At 56.6% G+C, this 20,078-nt stretch overlaps 1 protein-coding gene across 1 annotated transcript in view; it reads left to right on the forward strand.

The window, feature by feature from the left end:
- Positions 1-20,078, forward strand: part of ERGIC1 (endoplasmic reticulum-golgi intermediate compartment 1) — a 77,952-nt gene that overhangs the window by 33,673 nt on the left and 24,201 nt on the right. Inside the window, exons 2-3 of the mRNA XM_090288586.1 lie at positions 4,881-4,942; positions 11,149-11,221. Coding sequence (XP_090144712.1) covers positions 4,881-4,942; positions 11,149-11,221 — 135 coding nt within the window. The remainder of the gene's footprint in view (positions 1-4,880; positions 4,943-11,148; positions 11,222-20,078) is intronic.

Here is a 20,078-nt window from a genome sequence, read left to right on the forward strand (position 1 = left end):
GTAATATTTGCTCCATAAAACGCACAGACATTTGCCCCACTTCTGGCGGGGAGGGGGTAGTGCGTCTTATGGAGCGAAAAATACGGTATTTTCCATCCAAATGCCCTGGTTGGTCCCCATACTGTTGGGGAAAGCAGCAGGAACTTAAATTCGGGCTGGATGCAGACCCTCGCTGTGGCGCTGCATAGGAGTGCAAGTCTAGCCAAGTTATCAGCCTCCTGTCCAAAATGGGTTCACCATCTCTACCTCATAGGCTGGCCGAGAAAATTGGGTGAGCACGTGCTGGTCAAGGGCCCAGCGAGAGCCTGGCCTACACTAGGTGTGCACCAAGCAAGCACCCCTGTCCCCTCCCCCGTTCTCCTTGCCCTTTCTTCCACATTCTTCTGTCACTGAGTGGTCACAGCTAATCTCATCACTGCATCACCGCAGTGAGGGCCTGACTAATGTGAACCAAAGAGAACGGCTCACTTCCTGGTCTGTCACATGCCTAGGTTCTCACCATCTTCCCTGTGACCCATTTCTGAGTGACATTCACTGCTGACTCACCCGGCTTGTGGTTAGCTCTGAACCCAGGGTCTCTTTCAGCTCTCCCTTCACCCTACCACCGCTCCCAGCCTTGGATTCTATGGCGTGGGAATGGGATCATTAATATCGGAGAGGATTCTGTTTCAGTGGCCCTACACGGGGAGCCAAAGGCATTGATACAAAGCAGCTTCATGAAGGCGGGGGCCGTGCCTGCCCTGACCCCTTGCATTTTCCCACCATCAAGAACCACCAATAGTACTTAGTAAATATCTGTGGAACAAATTAATGTATTTTGAACTGGTCCCTGTCTTCCGGGAGATTCCCACTTGCTTTGAGGCAGCCATCTTCGGACAAGCAAATAAACAAAACTTTGAGGGATGAATTTACCAATAATTGAGCTCCAAACTGATTCCTGCAAATATGGGGCAGTGGAAGGACCATGGCCTCTGGACTTGGACTTGGGTTTGAATCCCACTTTTGCTAATCAGAGGCTTGACGACTTTGAGCAAGTTGCTTAGAGCCAAACTTGGTCTTCCCCCCGGGCAGATGGGATAGCGGCGTCTGCCAGGGTCATTGTGAACATTAAGTTCAGATACGTGCGTGGAACAGCCTAGCACAGGCCGGCAGTGGTCTTGGTTTCATGTCACTCGCTTTATCTGGAGCACCTACCTCCTTGGCTTGCCACGGCCTCCTGTAGTTTGGTCTCAGTCTAGCCTCCTCTCTTAGACCTTTGTTCACCTAGCCTTCCACCCCCATCCACCGCCCACAAAGACATCCCGGACCCAACGCCAGGTACACTCCACCAACGTTTATTAAGCCAGCTCTTCAAATTCAGAGGCCTCTCGGGACCGGCAGTTATGGAGAGAGCAGGCTGGGTGGAACTTTTACATGATCCCTCCCCCTTAAGACATCTTTTAAGATTTCCCATTAAATTAAAACTTGTCTTAACTTTACATTTTGACACAATTTTAGGCTTACACAAAGTTGGCCCACATAAGACAAAAACTTCCCATGTGCCTTTAGCCCACGCTTCCTCGAATGTGAACATCTTATGTATGTAACTAGGTACCATTGTCGGAACCAAGACAACAACGCTATGAACCGATCTACAGATTAATTCAGGTGCCACCAGTTGTCCCACTGGACATCTCACGTGACTCGGTTGTGATGGCTCTTCCGCCTCCTCCGATCTCCGGTGGCTCCTTCGTGTCTCCTGCCTTCCTGACCTGGATCATTTTGACAAGTCATTTTGAAACATGGCCCTCAGCCTGGATTTGTTTGCTGTTTTCTCATGATTCATTGAGGCTGTGCATTGGGAGCAAGGTCTCCACGGGAGCGATGCGTGTTTCCCCTGTACATCATATCGGGGACACATGGCAGGTCTCCTTCCTGGTGACGCTCGCTTGGTCACTTGGTCATGGTGATGTCTGCCAAGTTTCTCCCCCGTACAATGAGGCTTTTTTCCTTCCGTAATTAACACAGGTTTTGTGCGGAGGTACTTTGAAAGTAGGCAGATGTCCTGTTCCCCATCAAACGTCTGATTTACTCATTTCTTTTTCTCTGTATAGGCTCTGGGCTTCCTGTTCCATCCAGTGGGTTGTAATCTCTTGTTGTGGTTATGGACTTTCAAGTTCACATTGTCCTTTCTCAGGCCCGCGGGAGCCCCTCTAAGCCGGTGTCTCGTCCTTTTGATACGTCCCCATCATTCCTTGAACATTTTCTTGCTCTGACGTAAGACGATGCTCTAAGCTCACCTTGTGTTTTCCCTGCCTAGCCCTAGAATTAGCCATTTCTCCAAAAAGCTGATTTGAGTAAAGAATGATATTCAGAAGCCAAGATTTCAGTGCCAGATGTGATTGTCATTATCTTTCTGTCACTGTTCCTGGACCCTTTCTATGGAACGAGCTGGGAAGTGTATGTATGTGACGTATATACATCCACATGGACATTTCTGTATTGTGCATGTAGATAATCATGAATTCACAGCAATTCTTTCGTCTCCACGCAAATACCACGGGGTTTATTCTGCTTTTCTCCCTGTCCCTCCCCTGACAGGGAGGCACCTGGCCCCCAGCAGCCTCACTGTTTGCTGATTTAATCAGTCCCCCTGTATGTGACACCTCCCAGCTCTCCCACCTCACCCTTACCAGTTCTAATCCTCTGCTCCAGGCCATCCGCACCTCGTCACCCTCAGCAGCCTCTGACTTCCTGTAAAACTCCCAGTTTTGGAAAGATGGTTCCTTTGCTTTTTAAACGGGGCAGCCCGGTTTTGGTCTGTGAGCCCTGGATGGTGACTGGTACTGACTACCCAGGAAGCTGAATTGTAAGCCCCTCCCACTTCCCAGGGACAGCTCCCTCCATCCCCAGCCTAGTTCCACCTGCAAGTGAACGAAGCCTCCATCACAATGGGATCGACCCTGCTCTGGCCTCTGCTTGCTGTTCCTACTCTCTGGGCTCCTCTGCCTGCGCCCACCTTCCGCCTGTCCTCCTGCTCTGCCCAGACGTCACCTCTTCTGGGAAGCTGCCCAGATTTCCCAGGCACCCGCACCAGACCTCGTGGCGGGGCACCCCTGCCTACTCCGTGCATTTCCTTTGTCTCTGCTGCCAACCCCCAGGCACGCAGGGTCGATTTTAGCTCCCGCCCTGGTGCCTAAAAGCGCGCCCAGCACCAAGTAGGTGCTCCTAACCGTTACTCAGAGGAGCATCAGTAGTAGGAACAGCAGTACTCAGAGCGCTTGCTGGGCACCAGGTCAGTTCGAAGTGCTCTCCGCTCAGATTCTTCCCGTCGTGACCCCGGTCTGTGAGGTGGTGACGAGTGTTGTCCCATTTCACAGATGGCGGAACCGAGGCACAGGGAGGTTAAGCAGGTGCTGGGCCCGCCCCAGGTCACATGCCACGTTTGAGCCCAGGCAGGCTGACTCTGCAGTACCTGCTCTCACCTCTCATGCCTGTCGCACGAGGGGTCAGCATTTTCAGGACAAGGGGGACGAGTAGGTATGGGGGCGGAGTCACACAGTTCTACCCCTCCCTGGCCCCTCACCACATTCTGGTGTCCTCAGGGGTCCACGCCCCTGGCAGAGCAGGGAGGAGAGAAAGTGGTGCCTTTTAACACGGCGCAGGAACTGTTTCTCCCCCGAGGTCTTAGGAAATCAGCACGGGGAGTGTGTTATTAGAGTGAGCACACAGGAGTCAAGTGTCAGGTCTTACACAAGACTTCTAAGTCATTGCATTGGGTTCGCTGAGCTCCTACTGTTTTGCAGTCACTGACGGGGACCACGGGCCAGCCTGTCACCCAGGAGGGCCAGGGAAGTGGCTGTTGACCAAGCCAGGCTCAAACTAGAGAGCCTGGGAACACTGTGTGTGGACTTCAAGCTCCATTGGTAGAACCCTGTGTGGGAGAGCTGTCTGCTCAGGGTCAGCACAGGGGAGGAAGCTGAGGGCATCTGCCAGACACTTGTCCTTTCCTTCTCTCAATAGCCTGGCAGGTCCAGTAGGAATAGCCGCATTTTTACAGATGAACAAACTGAGGCACAGAGAGGTGAAGTTATTTGCTTAAAGTCACACAGCGAGCAAGAAGACCAGCCAAGATTAGAACCGAGGGCGGTCTGATTCAGGGCCTTTCGTCGTAAACGGCTGGCTGGATTTAAACCCGTGGAGTCTGGGTCCCCAACCCCAAATCCTTCCACCACACTGCACAGCCCCATTCTGCTCTGATGGGGCCCCACATTAAACAGAGCCAGAGCCATCCCAAGCTGACGCGGAGGCAGTGGGTCCCAGGAGGGATTTTAGGTTAACCTTGTGCCTTGGAGTTAAGAAGAATCTGTAAGAAGCAGGCTTCGGGAGCCAGGGACACAGGGAGCAGGGACCAGAGGGCGAGGGGGAGAGGTGACACCATAGCACTCAGGAAGGGCTGTGTTTCCTCGTTCCCTTCAACGTCAGAGGAGCCCAACACTCACTTGGGGGTTCACTTCATTCCACAAGTGCCTATTGAGGACCTACTCTGTGTCAGGCCCACGCTAGGGTCTGGAGACATGGCAAGGGGGAGAGAACCTCACCAGGTCCCTGCCCTCGTGGGGGTGACTTTCTGATGGGGAAAGACCAACCAAGAAACATGACCAAATGTGTGTCAAGGTCCTCTCAGGTGCTAATACGTTATGAGCAAGTGTGACAAGGGTAAGGGCATGGGGGGCCGGGGTCCCATCAGAGGGGGTGTCCCACAGGCCGCTTGGTGGAGCTGGTTCTGGGGAGGGGCATGGCTTGCTGAGCCACATGACACACCAGCCGCGCCATGTCCCCTGTTGCCCGAGACCAGCCCTTTGCGCCCACCTCACCCCTGTCTGCTTTGCTCTCTGCAGGTTTGACATCTACAGGAAGGTGCCCAAGGACCTGACGCAGCCCACGTACACCGGGGCCATCAGTGAGTAGCCCCTTCTTGCCCTTGCCCCTCCTCCCCTCCCCACCGTCAGCCCCGTGCCCCCTCCCCCTGCAGAACTGCCGGGCTAGGGAGGAACGGAGAGACAGGAGGAGGGAAGAAAGGACGGACATTTGGACAGGCCCTGGGTCTAGTTCCTTGTCTCACCCCTGTCCCCATCCCAACCTAGGAGGCATTAGGTGGTACCTGTTTCTGGAAGGAGACGTCACGGGCAGTAGCTGCCCTGGGAGGTGATGTGGGGGCTCAGGGGTCAGGAAGAGACTGACTTTTCTTTCCAGACCTTTTAAACTATTTGCATTTTTGACATAAGCATGTTTTTAACCATTTAAAAAACTAAAAATCTCACTCCCATTTTGGGTTCTAAATGCTGTTCTTTAATAAAAGGACAGGGCTCTTTGGAGAAATAAATGGCCAGTTCTGGGGCTGGACAGGAAGGGTGTGAAGTAAGCCTGGGAAACCTTGTGTACCAGAAAGCGAAGAAGAGCCCGGGGGGAGAAAACAAAGGTGGGGTGTGTCAGCGGGGCTCGGGAGCCACCCCGGGAGACAGACTAGAGACCAAGGCGGGGCGGTTTGAGCAACAAAATAAATGAGGGCCTTATCGGCTTATCACCCCAAGAGTTAAGAAGAAGTCCGTGAGTCCATACTGTGCTAATAAACGGGGGACAAGGGATGAGTCTTTCTTACAGAAGAATTCCAAATAATGTCTGGGAAGACATCCCCGCCCAGGAGTGTGGGCTGGACTTAGCGACTCACTTTTAAAGAGAAGAGAATGGAAGGGAAACAGTCACTTGACTGTGGGCACACCTGGAGCAGCACCTTCCCTGAGGGATGAAGGCTAGTTGAGATGCCACATGGGTCTCGTGCACCCCAGCTGGGACGTGATGGGGAGGGCACCTGACCACCGGGGATCCTCTCCCAGAACCACACGCCCGTCTAATCATGAGAAAACGTCAAGTCGCTCCAGACTCGGGGGACGTTCTGCAGGGCTCTCCAAAAGTGGCCAGGTCTTGAGAACCAAGGAAAGACTGAGGAACTGTCCCAGATTCTAAACTAAGGACATGTGGCAGCTGAATGTGAAGCGGGGCCCTGGATCAGTTCTTGGCACAGACAGAGGTCATTGGTGGGGAAACCGGTGACCTCAGTCTGTCATTTGCTTAGTAATAGTGTTGGACAGTGTTCCTATCTCCCTCTGACCAACCTGCCCGATGTTCACATAAGGGGAAGCAGGGAGAAGGGCGTGTGGGAACTTTCTGTACCATCTTTGTATCTGGTATTGCTCCACAGTAAAAGTTTATTTAGGAAAAATCAAAACAAACCAAAAGTACTATGCACATAGGAATGATTTGACCTCATTTTCTGGAGGAGAAATGGGCTTAGCTTGATGTGTCACAGTTTGCAGAAGTTAAAAAAAATTTAGTGGGTCTCCCTGCACCGCCGGCCTCTCCAGTGCTTGGTGTGGGAGGGGGACCTTCCCCACAGACGGCCCCCTGGGGTCAGGCACGTGGGGTGGAGTCCGCTGTGGCCTCCTGGGGCAGGCCATCGTCAGGTAAGGGGATGATGGCCTCAAGGACCCCCCACCCTGGCTGGCCCAGCCCAGCCCGCCCACCCTCCCTCCAGCGCAGCTCCTTGAAGTTGCGGACGGCTTCTCAAGTCCTGGGTCTCCACATCTCTGGGGAAGGGGCAGGCTCTGGGGTCCGGCAGGACTGGGTTCAGCCTCCCATTTAGCAGCTGGGTGACCTTGGACTAGTCACTTCACCTCTCTGAGTCCCTGTTTCCTGATCTGGGCGTTAAAGGACATCATGCCTGTCAAGTGTGGGGCCCGTGCTAGGTCCTCGGTGCCTGGCTGACGCTTCTTTGCTTATCACCATCCTCCTGAGGCCCACGGGGGTCTGTGACCACAGAAGCTGTGACATTTGATGTCTTGGTCCCCACAAAAGGGATATTCGGGGAACATGAGAGGAAAGGGCCTCGTGTGTCTACCTGCTCAACTCTTTTATGAACCTGGGCCCAAAACGTCAAACCAGGCCTGTCCCCTCCCTACACCAGCCGACAGCTTGAACCTCTGCTCGGTCTGTGTAGTCTCACCCGTGTTGGCATGTTTAGCTCTCAGCTGTGCGTCCTACAATCTTTCAAACGTGTCGTCAGGCGTGGGTGCACGCCTGTCATTTTCAGCACAGATGCACGCAGGCTGTGCGCACCATCTTCCCGGCCTTTCCTTCAGTTGGTTTGTCCTGGACGCTTTCACACCAGCACATAATTGGCCACTATACTCTTCTTTCCAGCTGGGTCACATCACCCTGTCCGGGTGACCCACTGTTTACGTAACCAGCCTGTGGGGGTTGGCCATTGCTGATTCCCTTTTATTGCTATTACGGACATCTTGTCTGTACCTTTTTGCACCCTTGTAGGGTTTGTTTCTGTAAGGTAACTTTCCTAGGAGAGGAATTGCTGAGTCAGAGCCTGTGTGCGGTGAAATTCAGCAGGTACCCCCTGATGACCCCCTGGACACGTGGTCTGTTCGCGGTCCCGGTCACAGCGTGCCCGGCAGCAGATGCCCTTACACGGAGGAAAGCTGTGAACCTGGGAAGCCAGCCCCCTCAGCTGCCATTTAGTGAAAAAGTATCAATTAACCAGGTCCTGGCGCCAGGGCCCGTGGCAACACGGGGACCACGTTGATGAATGGGCTTCGGTCTTTGTCCCGGAGGAGCGCACACGGCAGTGGGCACAAACATTTCCTTACCCCGTGAGACGTGCTATTAATAACTGAAGAAGCCAGCGAGGGTGCTGGAGACTCACCGGCCATGTTTGAAATCTTCCTCCTCCACTGAAGCTGCCATGTGGCCTTGGACAGATTCATTGACTTCTCAGAGTCTCGGGCCTTAGGTCCAGTCCCCCCTTGGCTGGCTGCACCAGGTCGCCCGCTCGCCAGCATTCTCCCGGGGCCACATTCCTACCGTCCAGTGCCTGAGTTAGTCTCAGAAGAAGTCTGGAGTCCGCTTTAGCCTCTTGCCCAAACATGGATTGAAAAACCCTCATCGAGCCTTCGGTATCAGAAGGCCTTTCTGGCTGGAATACCTCCCACCTCGTCTTCGCATTTTTCATTCATCTGTTCAGCAGAGATTTATTTTATATGTCCTCTGAGCCCCACACTGTGCTAGCCCCTGAGGCCACAGGGGTGCTGAGATGCAGTCTCTGTCCTCCCAGTCTGGGGACAGGGTGAGGGGAGCAGACACACAGCTCGAGTGATCGGGGCTGTTGGACACTTGGGTTTCCCCCGAGCAGACTTGGGGCTCATGGCCTCCTCCTGTCGGCTGACCGGGCCTCCTGAGAGCCTTGAACAGAGCACACAGGTCTCAGAAAGAGGCCTTGGCGGCCCTGTCTGTCCACCTCCCATCTGGACAGAGGGAGGACTTGGGGGCCCATGTTGCAGGCGGGAGGCAAGGAGACCCGGCTAGACCTAAGTCAGTGTCGACCTTCAGAAACGCCTGCTTCCTGTGGGCTTGGCCGTCACGGCGGTGTCCTGTGGGTCGCTGGGGCTGAGGGCGGGGCGGGAGGGGTGACCACAGTTCTCAGGGGTGGGTCACTTGCCATGCGATGCTGTTCAGAAACAGCGCCGGGTCAGGTGAGGGGTGCCGGGCCCGCCCCCTGGCCTTCTGCTCCAGGACCCGTCATCCCGCAGCGCGCAGGCGAGAAGGGGACGGACGAGAGCCGGGAAACTCGGACTGTTCCCTGCGATGGGTTTGCTCGGCCGCTGGAGAAGGCGTTTGAAATTCATTTCTAGGCCATAAAAACAAACACAAACGTGGGCGCTCTATACAAGTGACGTGGCTCCTGCCTGGACACAGCTGGCTGAGTGCGCACAGCACGGCTAAGAGCATGTGTCCCTTAGGCTGCTGTTTGCTTAGAGGAAAAAAGGATGACTACGTCTGTGCTCTCGTGACCAGGAAGGCCACAGGACTGTGATGGCGGCACCGCAGGGCAGGGGCCTGCAGGTCAGGGGTGAGAAAGAGACTCACACAGTGTATGCCTTTGAATGCGACTTGACTGCTTCCTTACCGTGTGCCTATCTTACCCGTTCCAAGACAAACAAACAAAAAACCAAACCCTTAAAGCTGCCCCCAGCCAGCTTTTTCAAAAGAACTGAGGAGTAACTCTAGTATCCCCCATGTCTTGGTCTGGTTTTGGAAGCTTGTTGGGGACTCTGGGGAGATCCCTGGGCCCTTCACTTGGAGCTCTTGGGGTTCCTTTTACTTGGGCATTGGCTCTAGAGCACACAGGTTCCAGTCTCGTCCCCTCCCCTCCCCGTGGGGCTCCGGGGCCAGTCTGTTCCTCTCTCTGAGCCTCCATTTCTACACCCGTCCCATGGGCTCCTGTCCCCGTCCAGAGGGAGCGAGCAATGACTAGGTGTCCATCAGTGCTCCCTTAGCAGGGCGAACAGTAGGGGCCCAGCAAACACGCATTCTCTTTCCTCCTCGCTCGGAGAGTATCGTTGACCATTCGTTGATAAATAGGTAGATCAGTAGGTACGGTAATACCAATACCACTACTGAAGGCCAGGAAGATAGTGTGCACAGCACCCATCTAGTGCCTTGGTCAGTCCAGGGGCCGGCTGTCAAGAATGTAGCGGGAGAGCAGGTGGGGCTGGGAAGTCTCCGTCTCTGCAGGAAACTAAGGGTCAACCCACTGTCCTGTCACCTTCCCCAACCACCAAGCCCTTCAAAGTCCCTGTGATGGAAGAGCTAATAGTGAGCTGTGGAGTGATTGCCTTCCAGGCTATCAGTCTAGTAAGAGTACCAGCCACAGGGAACCGTTAAAATGTGACAAGTGTTCACCTAGAGGCTGGGAGCTCAGAGGAAAGAGGGACCAGCTCCACTTCTGGGGACAGGGTGAGCTTCCCACCAGAAGGGACATTTGAGCTGGGCCTTCACCTAGAAGGATGAGTAGGAGTTCACCACACAGAGAGGATGACCGTGGAGGAGCAGGGACGGTGGGAAAGCCATTCCACGCAGAGGAACCACAGCAGCAAAGGAACAGAAATGAGCCCTGGCTGGTGTGGCTCAGTAGACTGAGCACCGGCCTGCAAACCAAAGAGTCACTGGTTCAATTCCCAGTCAGAGCATGTGCCTGGGTTGCAGGCCAGGTCCTGAGTTGGGTGCGTGCGAGAGGCAACCACACACTGATGTTTCTCTCCCTGTCTTTCTCTCTCCCTTCCCCTCTCTCTAAAAATAAAATAAATAAAACCTAAAGAAGAAAACGGAACAGGAATGAGTCTCGTAGTTAGGGAACAGCACATGGCTTGGTGTGGCTGCATGGTGGGTGCTGGGGGCGTGTCAGGAGATGGGCCTGGGGATGAGTGGAGGGCCAGACCCGGAATACGTGTTACATTCTGCGCCAAGGAGGGACTGCCGGGCCACGGACTAGCACTGGCAGAGGCCAGGCAGACAAGCTCCCCGCGAGTGCAGGGGCCTGGCCCTGGGGCTCTGTCCCGCTCTGCGTTTCAGCCTGGGGCCATTCCTCACTTCCACAAAGAATGGTCCCTTCTCTTGAAGCACAGAGCTCACTGTCCTCATTTTCCTACTTTTGATGGGGACATGGTCGCAGTGTTGATGGTACCACGGGGGGTGGTGATACACAGCATGTATCCTAGGAATCAGGGAGGCAGGAGGGAGTGGTGGGGCTTGTGGCAAATGGCTGAGCTCAGAGCCGCTGTGGGAACAAGGGCTGGAGTGATATGGAGTGGCCAGAAAGCTGGACTTGTACGGGAAAGCTCCAGATTGTTCTGTGCCAACTCCATAGTTTAAAATAATGTTCCACTCAAGTCAAAAAGAACACATTTGGTGGCCACCACTTGGCTACCTCTATTTTTGCTGACTTCTGCATTGAAGAGCTCTTGTGGAAGAAAGCTGGGCAGGCTCCTGGAGGCTCTGCCTGTTGGGGGGGGCTGGCCCACACTGGGGGGTCAGATCTGTATCAATTAGTATCAGTCTCCCTCTCTGGGAGCAGGGCCGCTTCAGACTGAGCCCAAGAGTAGGAAGGGGCTTTGGAGGCTGTGCAAGGGGGCGGGGGGGGGGTCTCCCTCCCACTCTTTCTAGGCAGCTTTTCGCTGAGGGCAGGGGGCAGGGACAGGAGGGGGGCCCGGCTGCCCTGGTCAGTGCCCTCCTCCCTTACTGTGCGTCTCTTGTTTCTTCCAGTCTCTATCTGCTGCTGCCTCTTCATCCTCTTCCTCTTCCTTTCGGAGCTCACCGGATTCATAACCACGGAAGTGTAAGTTACCTCCCCCCCCCACGGGCATTCTAGAGCTTTCCCAGATGAGAAGAGGAAGGGGCTTTAAAACAGGGAGAAGCCTCAGAACCTTCCAGCCCCCATTCCAAGCCTGTGGCATCTCTGTCCCTCTGTTTCTTAAAAGGGTTTCAAAGTGAGAACAAAAACGATCACTGCTTTGTTACAGCTGAAGAGGAGACTTGGGTTCCGGGCCGTGGGAGGCCGCCTAGGTCCCCAAATGGACAGATCTCATTTGCTCTCTTTGTCGTCCCTTTGATTGTCCAGGGGGCTTTTTTCCCCTGCTCTGACTCATCACAGGGTCATTCCATGTCAAAGCTGGAAGAGTTCAGAGAAACGGGGCGGCTTCCTATCCGAGGGGGCGGGGCCGCTGACATCAGAGCCCGGCCCCCTTGGCTAAGCCCCCCGGCCCTGCTCGCAGGCCCACACTGGGTGAGGAATTGGGGTGGGCTTCCTGGCAGCAGCTGACACACTGTGAGTCCATCCCCGATTCCTGGCACATGCTCCGGGCGGTGTGTGACACAGATGCCACTGGGATGACTTAGTCACGGCCTCCTCGGACGCCCCTCTGAGACGGCATCAGACCCTGCAGCTGCCCGCCCTGGCCGTGGCTTGAGGCTTCAGGCCTCTCTGTTTCCATGTTTCCAGCCTAGAAAGTCATCACGGGGTTGAGCGCTGGCCGCTCGCTCCCCTGTTCCAACGCTGGAATTTTCTCTTTTACTCATGGAATTTCTTGGTTTGCTTTGCCTGCTTCTCAGCCACGAGACAGGAGGAAATTGAAAACATAGCTGCTTAGTCCCCGATGGGCCTTGTTGCTGCATAAGCATTTCCGCCTTTCAGCCTCACGCAGCCCTGGGAGCAGAGGAAACGGAGGCTCAGAAAGGCAGGGCGCAGGCCGTGGTCATGCATTTAGGGGGTGGCCCTTAGCTTGTTTCTGGATGTAGCTTCCTGCCCTCCAAGGTGTGACAGGGTTGGCCTTCCTTGTCCCTCTGCTCTTGTTTTTAACCCCACAGGGGCACCAAAGCCCAGGGGTCCTCACAGAGTGGTGGGAAATGGACAAGGACTGGGAGACCCAGGGCCAGGTCTCTGCTCAGTTACCACTCCGCTGTGTGATCCTAGGCAAGTTGCTGAACCTCTCTGGGTCTCAGTCTCGCTGCCGAAACAAGGGATGGTGGATCAGAGTCACACTCCCTTCTAGGCCTGGGGGGCCTATCTACTTCCCCAGATATGACCCACCCCCCGACCATGCAGAGGTCAGAGAAAGGGCTTGGTGCCCCCCCCCCCAGCCAACCCTTCAGGGGGGTGACTGGGACATGGTCAGGGTCCCCTCTGTGTTGCTGTCACACGTGTACTCCTCTCACCAAATGGGAGGCTTTAGATATTCCAGGCAAGGGCGCTGGCAAGTGCAAAGGCCCAGAGGCAGGAATTCCCTGGTGTACGTGACGTACAGACAGAGAGCTGGTGTGGCCGGAGCTGGGGGGGGGGGGGCAGAGCCGGAGCAGCGGAACCAAGTCAGGCCGGGCCCTGTGCACCGCTGCATATTAACAGGGATCGTCCTCGGCCCTGAGCCCCCGGAAGCCGGGGGCCAGGTCTGCTTAGTCACTGCTGCGTGCGGCCACGCTCAGAGGAGCTGAAAGTGGCCCCGGCAGACACGGGCAGTCAGCAAGCACACAGCGCTAGGATAGCATGTCGATCTGTGATAGGGCCCTGGGTTGGTAAACAAAGCTGGTAGCAGGTGCAGAAGGTGTGGGGTATTTGGGGAGGCTTGCACGAGGCAAAGGCAAGGTTCGGAGATGCCGCGGGTCTGCGTCCATACCACCGTCATACAGTGACATGTCTCAGCCTTTTTGGCAGTGGAAGGTCTTGACTTCCATTGGTCAAAACGCAGTACCCGTGAAGTGCAAATAAACGAGGAACTTGTCGTAGCGTTGGGTATCGATAGGTTGATATCTCTCCAGGCGTTTACTCATTTCATATTTACTCCCCATCTGACACCCCAAAGGTCATAGGCTGCTTAGCCCGTCCCATATGTGATAAGTGCTCCGTGAATGTTTACTTCCTGTCCCCTCCCCTGAGCGAAGAACAGGCTCCCCCCGCCTCCTGCTGAAGGCAGGTTAGGAGTCGCATGTCCTCTCGGCCCCTGGTGAGGCCGGCGCTGAGGCAGGGCCAGGCAGCCCAGTTTTGATGTCAGGCCTTGCGTCGGGAGCAGGTGGGGCCTCACCTGCCGGGTGAAGGGCCACGCTAGCAAGCCTGGACGGGTCCTTCCGTGTACCCAAGAGCACAGCGTTCCCACCTTCCTGTTGCGGCCCCTCTCCAGGACTTCCTGCTCCTGGCTCCCGGGGGCATCCTGGGATCCCACCTGGTCCCTGGAGAGGGAGAAAGAGGAGGTGAGGGGAGAAATCAAAACAAGAGGCTCTCCATTGAGGGTTCGCCTGCGGCGGGCCCTGGGCTAGCAAGTGCTTTTCCATTTGCAATGTCCGTGACCAGAGACAGGGAGGGACATGGGGACAAGAAGGGAGAGGTGTCGGGGCCGGACGCTCCATTTCCAAGGATGCGGTGACCCTAACGTCCCCTTTCTCTCTGTTACCGCATAACCATAGTCCGGGAGTTGCCGAAAGGGTGAGGACTGAGGACGCCACAGAGAAATCCGGAGGGAGACAGGATCGCTCCTTTGGGGTCTTGCCCCTCTCAGAAGCTTGTTTGGCCCCTGAGGAGCCCTGCTGATTTGGGAAGAACGGAAGGTCACAATTCTTTTCCTTTGCGGAGCAGCTGGCCCTCCCTGGCAGTTGTGTGGCCACAGTCCCCCCACCCCCCCCGCCCCACCCCCCATGAGATTGTAACCCAAGGAAATGAGGTCACCGCTGGTTGGAGCAACATGGCTCCAGCCCTGGCCTGTGGTTATCGGTGACATAAGGTGCTATTCTGGCCTGGCCTGGTGGGAGAGAGGCCTGTTTGTTTGGGTGGCTGGACTCCAACCTGGGCCCTGGACAGGCGTTCATTACGCTGGGGAAGGTGGCCCCGTGGGGTTCTGTGAGGCCTGACTTCCCAGGGGAGCCAACCACCCCTCCCACTCGGATAACGCGGCCACAGAACGTTCCAGCCTTTGACTGCCCGGGCTCTGGCTGCCCTTATTCTTAACCTGTTGAGGATTTATAATAAGAAACCGTAGCTCTCCATTGATAATTTGTAGCCTGATACTCATTAAAATGTCCAGTTCTGAGTTCCTAGTAGGCGATCAGGTGCCAGCCTCCCAGGCTAGCAGCTTACAACGCTCAACTCATGTAATCAGCACAGACCCCCAAAGTGGCTGCTGTTACCATTAGCTCCACTCTACAGCTGGGGGAGCGGAGGCACGGGAGGCTAAAGCCGCGCTCGGTTAGGAAGCGGTGCAGCCAGGGCCAGACCCGGGTCTGTCTGAGGCCAGAGCGTCACCCCGGCCCGTCACCTCGCCCTTCTCTGCCCAGAGCACTTCCGCTCCCCGGGCACCTGGGAGCAGCTACTTTTTAGTCGGGATAGCTGGCTAGAGGACTTGGGTGTCCCTCCCCAGGTGAGGTGGCTCCAGGAGGCCGCTGCCCTCTCGGAACGTGGAGGTGACCTTGACCGGTGTCCTCGCAGGCTCACCAGGCAGGCCCGGAGTGAGGAGCTGGCGTCTCCCTCAGAGCCCAGGTCCCCGCTCTGTGTCCAGATTGTGGGCCAGAGCTGGGTAGACAGCCACGGTGTCACTGTGCCTTTGGGAACGGAACAGGGGAGGGCTGGAGGCTTCTGGGCTCCGTGGCAGGACCGGGCTCGTGCCTCAGAAAGCTCACCTCTTGTGAAGGGGTGACCGTGGCGGCCATAGCCCAGGTGAGGAGGCCGGGCGATGGCCCGGGGCAGCGGGGCTGAGGGTCCTAGTGTGAGAGCTGTGGGCAGGGGTGGGCGCAGGACGGGGTGTCTGTGGAGGGCGGATCTGGGGGGCACGGCTACCTACCAGGCAGGGGTTGCATAACCTGGTCCCCGCGCCCCTCCCACCGAGTCCCGCGCTGCAGGCCTCCCTGCTGTGTAAGTTTCCATTAAATCCGGTTATTAAGCATGGAGGGCAGCGACTTTGGTCAGGAATCTGAACTATTCAAGGGCTCTTCTGAAAGCAAATAAAATTGTTTTCCATAGATGTCATCGGGCTCACGCCTCAGCCGAGAATTTCAAGGCCTCCGTTACACTCCCCGCGCTTGCCCCACCGATACCTCCCCATCTCTCTCTCCCTCCCTACATGGTCTCGGCTTACCACCCCCCACGCCATCCGCCAGACTCCCCCACGCTTCCTGGTGCCCCCCACTTCTCCGCCGGTGCTGTTAATTACCTCTCCCACCCACTCCGTCAGCAGAGATTGTGAGCCCCCCAGCCCTGGGGGAGGGGGCCAGATGCTGCCACCCAGAGGGTGTGGCAGGTAGTGACGGAGGGAGCGGGCCCCGGAGCACCTCTGTAGCCTGTGGACATTTGGGCTGTGTGTGCGAGACTGCGTATGAAGATTATCAGCAAGACTGTAACTCCCGCACCCAGGGGTGCTTGGGGGCCGCACCCTTCCGCTCTCCATTAGCTCCTGTCCCATCCGGTGTCATTCAGTCGAAGGCACGCAGCCCGACGTTCCGGGGGGCTCTGGGTCTCTAGGTTCAGACCCCGCCTCTCCCTCTTCCTGCCGTGTGACTGTGGCCAGTCTGTATCTGGCTTCCTCTGAGCCTGGCTTCCTCTTTGTGAAAAGAGAAAAGTGACGCCTGTGAAACACGGGCCCGTGCTGTGCGTTAAGTGAGATGCGTGTGAAAGCCCCAGCAGAGTGCCTGCCACCGTCCGGGAGCTCAGAACGGGGACATCTCCCCTGATTGGTTATCAGCAAGGCCAGCTTTTCGGGGGGCCTTAGACTCTACTAGGGCTCTGCTCGGTGCCTTACACACATTATTAACACACGCAGTCCTCCCCGCAATGCTATGCACTGGGTACTGTTGGGGTACCTGTTAGTATCAACTCAGTAAACATTGGTATTAATAATAACAATAGAAGTAGTGGACGTTTATTGAGCACTTACTATTTACTAAGATTGTGCCACGTCTATGATTGTCCCCGTCTTACAGATCTGGGGAAACTTAGGCTGATGGAGGCCAAGCCTCCTGGACAAGGTCAATCAGCCAGGAGGTGGCAGAGCCAGGATTTGAACCCTGAGAGCCTGGACTTTCACCATGATACCTTCTACCAAGAAGGGCCTGGGCTGCGCCCCTGAGGGTTAAGTGAGGGGCGTACACCCCAGCCCACGGAGCATGCCACTCCATCGCCTGCCCCACACAGCCTTGGGAAGTAGCCGAATCCTTAGCCCACACTTTTCTTTCTCCCTCCCTTCCTCCTTTCTCCCCCCCCCTCCTTTTTTCAGTGAGGTGTCTATACCGTAGAGATGGCCAAGTGCATACGTCTTAAAGATGAGGCTGGCTGAGTGTTCAGCGGTATTGCCATCACACTCGCGTCACCACCCCGTCAGGACAGCACATCCCCACCAGCTAGAAGGTCCTCTTTGCTCGCTCCCAGCCAGTCTCCACCCCCTGCCACCACGACCACTAGTCTGACTTCTGTTACCACCGATTAATCGTGCCTAGCTTTAAATTTCATAGAAAGCTTTATCAGTTTTACGGTTGAGGAAACCAAGGCTCAGAGAGATGAAGCACCTTGTCCCAGGTCCTGCACCTTCTCAGTGGCAGGGCCAGGTGGTGAGCCCACGTCCAACTGTCACTGACCCACGGGTCTTCTCATCAGCCTTGCTAGTGACGGGGTATCAGGCCTACCGGGGTCCTCAAATAACAGTGAGTCCATAAAAAGCTTTTGTTTTAGCTTCAAACCGGCTTATAAAATCATGTTTTAAAATTAGTTTGGCCCCAGGCAATAAGGTTAGCTCGCCTTGGCAGGGACCTGTGAGTGGCAAGTGACGTGAGGCTGTGAGTGGGCTTGCAGAGCCAGCTGGGGTGGCAGGAAGCCCTGGAACATTGGCCTTGGACTTAGAAGGTGGCCGTACTGACCTCGCCGGGTGGGCGGCCCAGGTGACCAGGCCGCTGACCTTCAGGGGCCTTCAGGAAGGCTCCCGGGAGCTGGGCTTACAGAACAGGACGGTCCCTGAGCTCTGCAGGTGGGCGCCTTCGCCTCCCTCCCCTGCCCCTTGGCCCCTGGCTTGGGAGACGCCTGCTGGTGCGCAAGGGTGAGCTCACCTTGGTGCCAAGACTGGGACTCACCTCGCTCTGCAAGCTGAGGTCACCTCCAGCGGATTGCCAGGGGATGACATCATCCCACAATCCCGCAGGGCCGCTCCGGGCCCCGCCTCGCAGGTGGGAGAGGTGAGTAGCTTCAAGGAAGAGTGTCACTGGGCAGGAAAGGGAAGCTGGGGGCTCTCGCTCGGTGACCGCCCTGTTAATCACCGAGCAGTCTCGTTACTCAGCAGCCCTCCTGAGTTGCGGTGGAAGGCCGGGGTAGGAATTAGGTGCTGAAGGCTGAGGAGGAGCATTTGGCTGTGGCAAAGTCAGCCCTCCTCCAGCGCGACCTCCCGTGATCCTGTTTGCTCCTCTCCCAGGGGCTCACTGGTTCTCCCTGTTCTTTGATGTGGGTCGGCCCGCCAAGCCCAGGCCCCATCTCCCCTCCCCACACCCTGGGGCCTCAGAGGGCCAGCCCCCCACCCCCCTTTTCTCCCTTGACCCTGGACGCTGAGGACAAGAAGGAGGGAGGCAAAGTGAGCCCTGGGGCTCAGGCAGAAGGCAGGCCTGGGTTGGGATTGCAGCTTAGCCATTTCCTGCTGTGTGACGCGGGGGTGGGACTCAGCCTCTCTGAGCCTCAGTTTCCTGCCTTTAGAATGGGTATCAGGACATTTCCCACAGGTAGACGGGGCCGTTCCTGGCCACATGGGCTGGAGGCGCAGCAATCTGCAGGCTAAGCGGTGCGGGTCTCTCGTTTCTGGGAACATTCTCGTGACCCCACAAGGAAGGAAGCCCCGGGTGTGTTTCTGAGCCCACCGTTTCTTACTAAGTGAGCACCAGCTGCCCGACACTAGGGGCTGGGCCACAAGGACAGGCTCTCAGTTAAAGCAAAGGCCCTCGCCCTGGCCTGGCTCATCCTTTCCCAGAGGTGCGGCCACTGACCGGGCTCTTGGAGTCTGGTTGTTTCGAGCGGCCGTCCTTCATGTGACAGCCCGTGCGTGGGACCCACAGGGCCGCCTCGAGCCCACCCATAGCTGCCCGCTAGGCCGGCCTTTAGATTCAGCGCCCTCTCCCCGTGGGCGGTTACGGGAACCGGGCTTCCGACACAGCCCCCCAGCGTTCCCTCCGAGGCACCTCGGGCTTAGCACAGCCGCACAGAACCCTGTGCCTTCCCCCGCACCGGTCGCCTCCTCTTCGATGAAAGGTTCTAGAGACTGTGGCAATCTGCCGAGGAAGAGTGCTTCCCTGCTCCGGCACCCCTACCCTCCGCCACCCCCACCACCCCGAGGCCAGGCCACCATCGTCACCTGCACCCTGCAGCACCTCCCGTCTGGACTCCCTAATGCACAGCGGCCCCTCCAGTCAGCCTTCTTTGCCTAGTGAAGTGCAGCCTCACCGTGGCGCTGGGTTCAGGTTCAAGTGCGAAGGCCTCGGCATGGCCTTGGAGCCCCCATGTCCCAGCCACCACCCAGTCTCCAACTGCTCCACACACCCAGCTTCCCTCTGCTCCACACGGCAACCACAGTGACCTTCACTCAGTTCCCAGGGGAGCCATGTCCTCCCCTGTCCTGAGTCCCCCCTTCCTCTTTATCAGGACGGCCGCCTCACCCTCAGAGCTCAGGTGCCACCTCCTCCGAGTGGTCTTCCCAGCGGCTCTCCCCGAGGGCAGATGCCCTGCCTGTTCCTCTGGGGCACCCCCAGCTCTCTGTGAAAGCAGTGATCATAGTTGGGGGGTTATGTCTCCCTAGTGGCATCTGGGGGCTCCGTGAAGGCAGAGACCACACCTGTCTGCTTCCTCTCACTCTGCTGCCGGACAGGCTAGGTGCTCAAGAGGATGGACTAAGTAAGCGAGTGTTGCCCACAGATCCCCGTGTGGCACTGTCGTCCCCAGCAACAAGGTGTGGCTGTCACAGAGCCACCTACCCCCAAACTATGCCTCCCCCCAAAGATGTCCACGTCCCTGCCTCAGAAACCTGTGACTATGTGACCTTATGTGGAAAAGAAAGTTCACAAATATGATCATGTTGAGGGTCTTGAGATGGGAAGGTGATCCTGGGTTACTGGGTGGGCAGGTGAGCTCCCAGGGGTGCTAAGAGGAAGTCAGGAGGCAAGAGCGGAGAGGACGGGCCACGCGGCCGGCCTGGAGGACAAAGGAGGGGCTGTGAGCTCAAGCATCCTCCAGAAGCCGAGGAGGGAAGAAAGCAGATTCTCCCCTAGGGGCCCCATGCAGACTTCCGGCCTCCAGAAGTAGAAGCTAATAAACGTGTGTTGTTTTAAGTCATTAACTTTCTGACGATGTGTTACAGCTGCCGCAAGAAACTGATCCTGTGGCCTGGTTGTTCTCAGAACTGGTACCGGCCCAGGGTTTGTGAGAGCCGGGACACAAGGAAGGGTACCCAGGGAGCCCCGACCTCCCAGTGGGGTTGGAGGGGTGCTCAAGAGAGGAGAGTCTGTGTGCCTGCTGGTGCCAGGCTCTGATCCCTAGTAAGACCCTCAGTTCTCACATGGTTACCCCCGTATAACAGATGCGTTCACAGAGGTGGCCTCTGCTGAGTTCCCATAGAGAGTGGCAGAGCCGGGGTTTGAACTTGAGTCTGACGCCTATGCCCTTGCCACGACCGCTCGCCCTCCCTCCAATGGGAAGG

This window comes from Furipterus horrens, unplaced genomic scaffold (assembly GCF_987537825.1).
Source record: "Furipterus horrens unplaced genomic scaffold, mFurHor1.1.pri manual_scaffold_10, whole genome shotgun sequence".
Taxonomy (NCBI): Eukaryota; Metazoa; Chordata; class Mammalia; order Chiroptera; family Furipteridae; genus Furipterus; species Furipterus horrens.